Here is a 2924-nt window from a genome sequence, read left to right as displayed (position 1 = left end):
ACCATGTGTGTATGTGTTTGTGTGTGTGTGTGTGTGTACTGTATGTATGTGTGTGTGTTTGAACAAGTCTGATGCACTCTGGTTTCCCTTGATTTCTCCTGCTTGTTGATCTCTTTTACTAACAAACTTGATGCCACATTCCTGTATGATGTGAACAATGGCACAAACCCAGAGCTAAAACAATGTTTATGCATATTTTGCTGACTTAAAGTAACTATTTTCTAACACCTACTATATTGGTGTTTGCTTGCATGCATTTATTCATGTGCGCGCACGCGTGTGTGTGTGCGTGCGTGCGTGCGTGCGTGCGTGCGAGGGGTGATTAAAGCAGTTGTAATAATGTACTAAATATTCATTTATATTTAATGTACTATGTATACATTCTGTGCCCCTTTCTAGACTACATGAAAAGTTCGGTGTCCAGTATCTCTTTTACTAACAAACTTGATGCCACATTCCTGTATGATGTGAACAATGGCACAAACCCAGAGCTAAAACAATGTTTATGCATATTTTGCTGACTTAAAGTAACTATTTTCTAACACCTACTATATTGGTGTTTGCTTGCATGCATTTATTCATGCGCGCGCGCGCGTGTGTGTGTGCGTGTGTGCGTGCGTGCGTGCGTGTGTGTGAGGGGTGATTAAAGCAGTTGTAATAATGTACTAAATATTAATTTATATTTAATGTACTATGTATATATACTGTGCCCCTTTCTAGACTACATGAAAAGTTCGGTGTCCAGTACGTGTTCGCTCAGCAGTGAGAGTCCATACGCCACCATCTCAGAGCCCCCCTGCAAACACTCAGAGAGCAGCTATGTTGAGATGAAGTCGCCTGTCCACCATCACCACCATCACCATCAGCCATGTTGCCACAACAGGGCCGCTGCTGCTGCCGCTGCCGCCGCCGCCGCCGCTGCTGCTAGTGCTGCTAGTGTTGCCACTGTCACTGCCAACAGAAACGTCTACGACATCGGTGAGAAGACATAATACACTTTCATCTGTTTTCTTGGTGGTTGGGTTTTTTTTGGAGGGGGACTATTACACTACAGTGAAGAAAGAGAGGAAGGCATTTGCAGAGAGATGGGGAAGAGCTGGGCAATGACCCACAGCGTTTTTGAACCTTGGTTCCCAATGTTCCCTGCATATGGTTAGGTGCCACAGCACAGCACTTTCAGCATGTAATGTGCCGAAGATTGATCTCATATACATTATTTTTGTTTGCATTAACTGAGCATCATCAGCGTGATGTACTGTATATTGAAATCTTCTCTTGTCTTCTCCCCTCTGCTCTACTCTTCCCTTCTTCGCTCCTCTCATTTAGAGCCCACTGTGAGCATTTTATCCCCCTCTGGAGGCATCACGTCAGGAATATTCCAGAATCCGTATGACATTCCTCGCAACAGTCACATCCTGAGTCACTACGACGTCCTGCCCATGCGCTCCAGTCCCCCCGCACCCCCCGCCAGCCCCTCCAGCTCCCTGCTATAGAGACCAAAGAGAGACCTGAGACACATCATCACTAAAGGTCTCCAACATCTACGGAGAAGTTCACAGTGATGTTCTGGTCAGAGGCTTTTTCTTCTCCACATCCATGGTTCCATTGCTCTATTCCTCAGCTGCAGTGTTTTTTGATGCTGTGACACTGGATCTTCAGTATTGAGTAAAGTAGGAGGGCCTCGACAGTTATGGTGCTGTTCCTCAAAGATGAACATTCATATCCTCAATTGGCACAATGCGGTGGGCTTTCATCTGGTCACAGACAACCATATGTACCCTTGACCTGACCAGATACTGGATAGATTTGGATGCCGATCATTCTTTAATAACCAAAGTAAAAAGAAGTTGTATTGTTCACTTAAAAAGGTTACCAGCAACACTTTTCAATCAATATGAGTTGATGTAAAAAGACGATGGAGGATCACTTCTGTGTTGTAGTGTTGCACTGAACTGCGGTGAAATACTGTGGAGCACCACTTTGATAAACACAAAATGTATATTGATATATGCCTGTGGTATATTTCAGAGACAGAGACTCATATCTTAAAGCCCTACTATGTTATCTTCACTGTTCGTCTACAAGATTTTTCTATTATGAAATTAATTTGTGTATTTACACTTTGGATCCAGGACCTATTTTTCTTTGATGATTTGTCCTGATTTTGTATTTATTCTTTAAAATTGTACAGTATTTGTTGTGTCTATCTAGTCACATTTTTGGGTAGTGTGTTAGGAAGCATGTTGAATTTTGTAAATATTACTCTTCATCACAAATCTTCTCATGCCAGTTACTGTATGTCTAGATTGAAGTATGTCCACCAAATCCCACACGCAGACCAGCAATATGAGTGCAGTGTCAGTGATCTCCATTCGTTGGTTGGCACGGCAGACAGAATTATATTCTGTGAAATGGATAACCTTTTGGTACAGAAGTTATTTCCACAATGACAGCTCCATAAATACTATGGAGGGGAACAAATTTTATTCATCTGAAACAAAATTATACTTGACTTTTAAAACCATTGTTGGGTAGTTTATTCTGGAGGTTTTTTTTAAGAGCTGGTGCATGCTAGAGGACCAACTCTCTGAATTATCCATCTGTAAAACACTGTGCAATATCAACCTGTGATGTAAATACATGGAAAACTTGTGAATTATATATACGCTTCAAGTGGTGTGTAATCATCTTTTATGCAACATTTGCTTGCCAAGAATATATTGTGTAAATCCATTCTGACATTTTCATGGTGGTCATGAAAGTCAGTTGCAGTATGATACAATATAATATGCAGTGTTGTGGAACTTTCATGGTGGTCTTAATGGAAGTAAAAGCCTCTGTGACAGAGTACTGATTGAATCAGATATGAAATAGCATTCCACATTTAGTTACAGGCCTTATTGGCACGAGACATACTGTAAAAA

The 2924-nt window shown here is 41.4% G+C and overlaps 1 protein-coding gene across 1 annotated transcript in view; it reads left to right on the top strand.

The window, feature by feature from the left end:
* Positions 1 to 2640, top strand: part of LOC134439186 (multiple epidermal growth factor-like domains protein 10) — a 118026-nt gene extending 115386 nt beyond the window's left edge. Inside the window, exons 22-23 of the mRNA XM_063189071.1 lie at positions 721 to 978; positions 1327 to 2640. Of these exons, the coding sequence (XP_063045141.1) occupies positions 721 to 978; positions 1327 to 1493 (425 nt within the window). The 3' untranslated portion in view covers positions 1494 to 2640. The remainder of the gene's footprint in view (positions 1 to 720; positions 979 to 1326) is intronic.
* Positions 2641 to 2924: the final 284 nt, after the last annotated feature.

The sequence above is a fragment of the Engraulis encrasicolus genome, chromosome 22, assembly GCF_034702125.1.
Source record: "Engraulis encrasicolus isolate BLACKSEA-1 chromosome 22, IST_EnEncr_1.0, whole genome shotgun sequence".
Classification (NCBI taxonomy): Eukaryota; Metazoa; Chordata; class Actinopteri; order Clupeiformes; family Engraulidae; genus Engraulis; species Engraulis encrasicolus.
The sequence above is the reverse complement of the archived record's forward strand: the minus strand, read 5'-3'. Positions and strand labels throughout refer to the sequence as shown.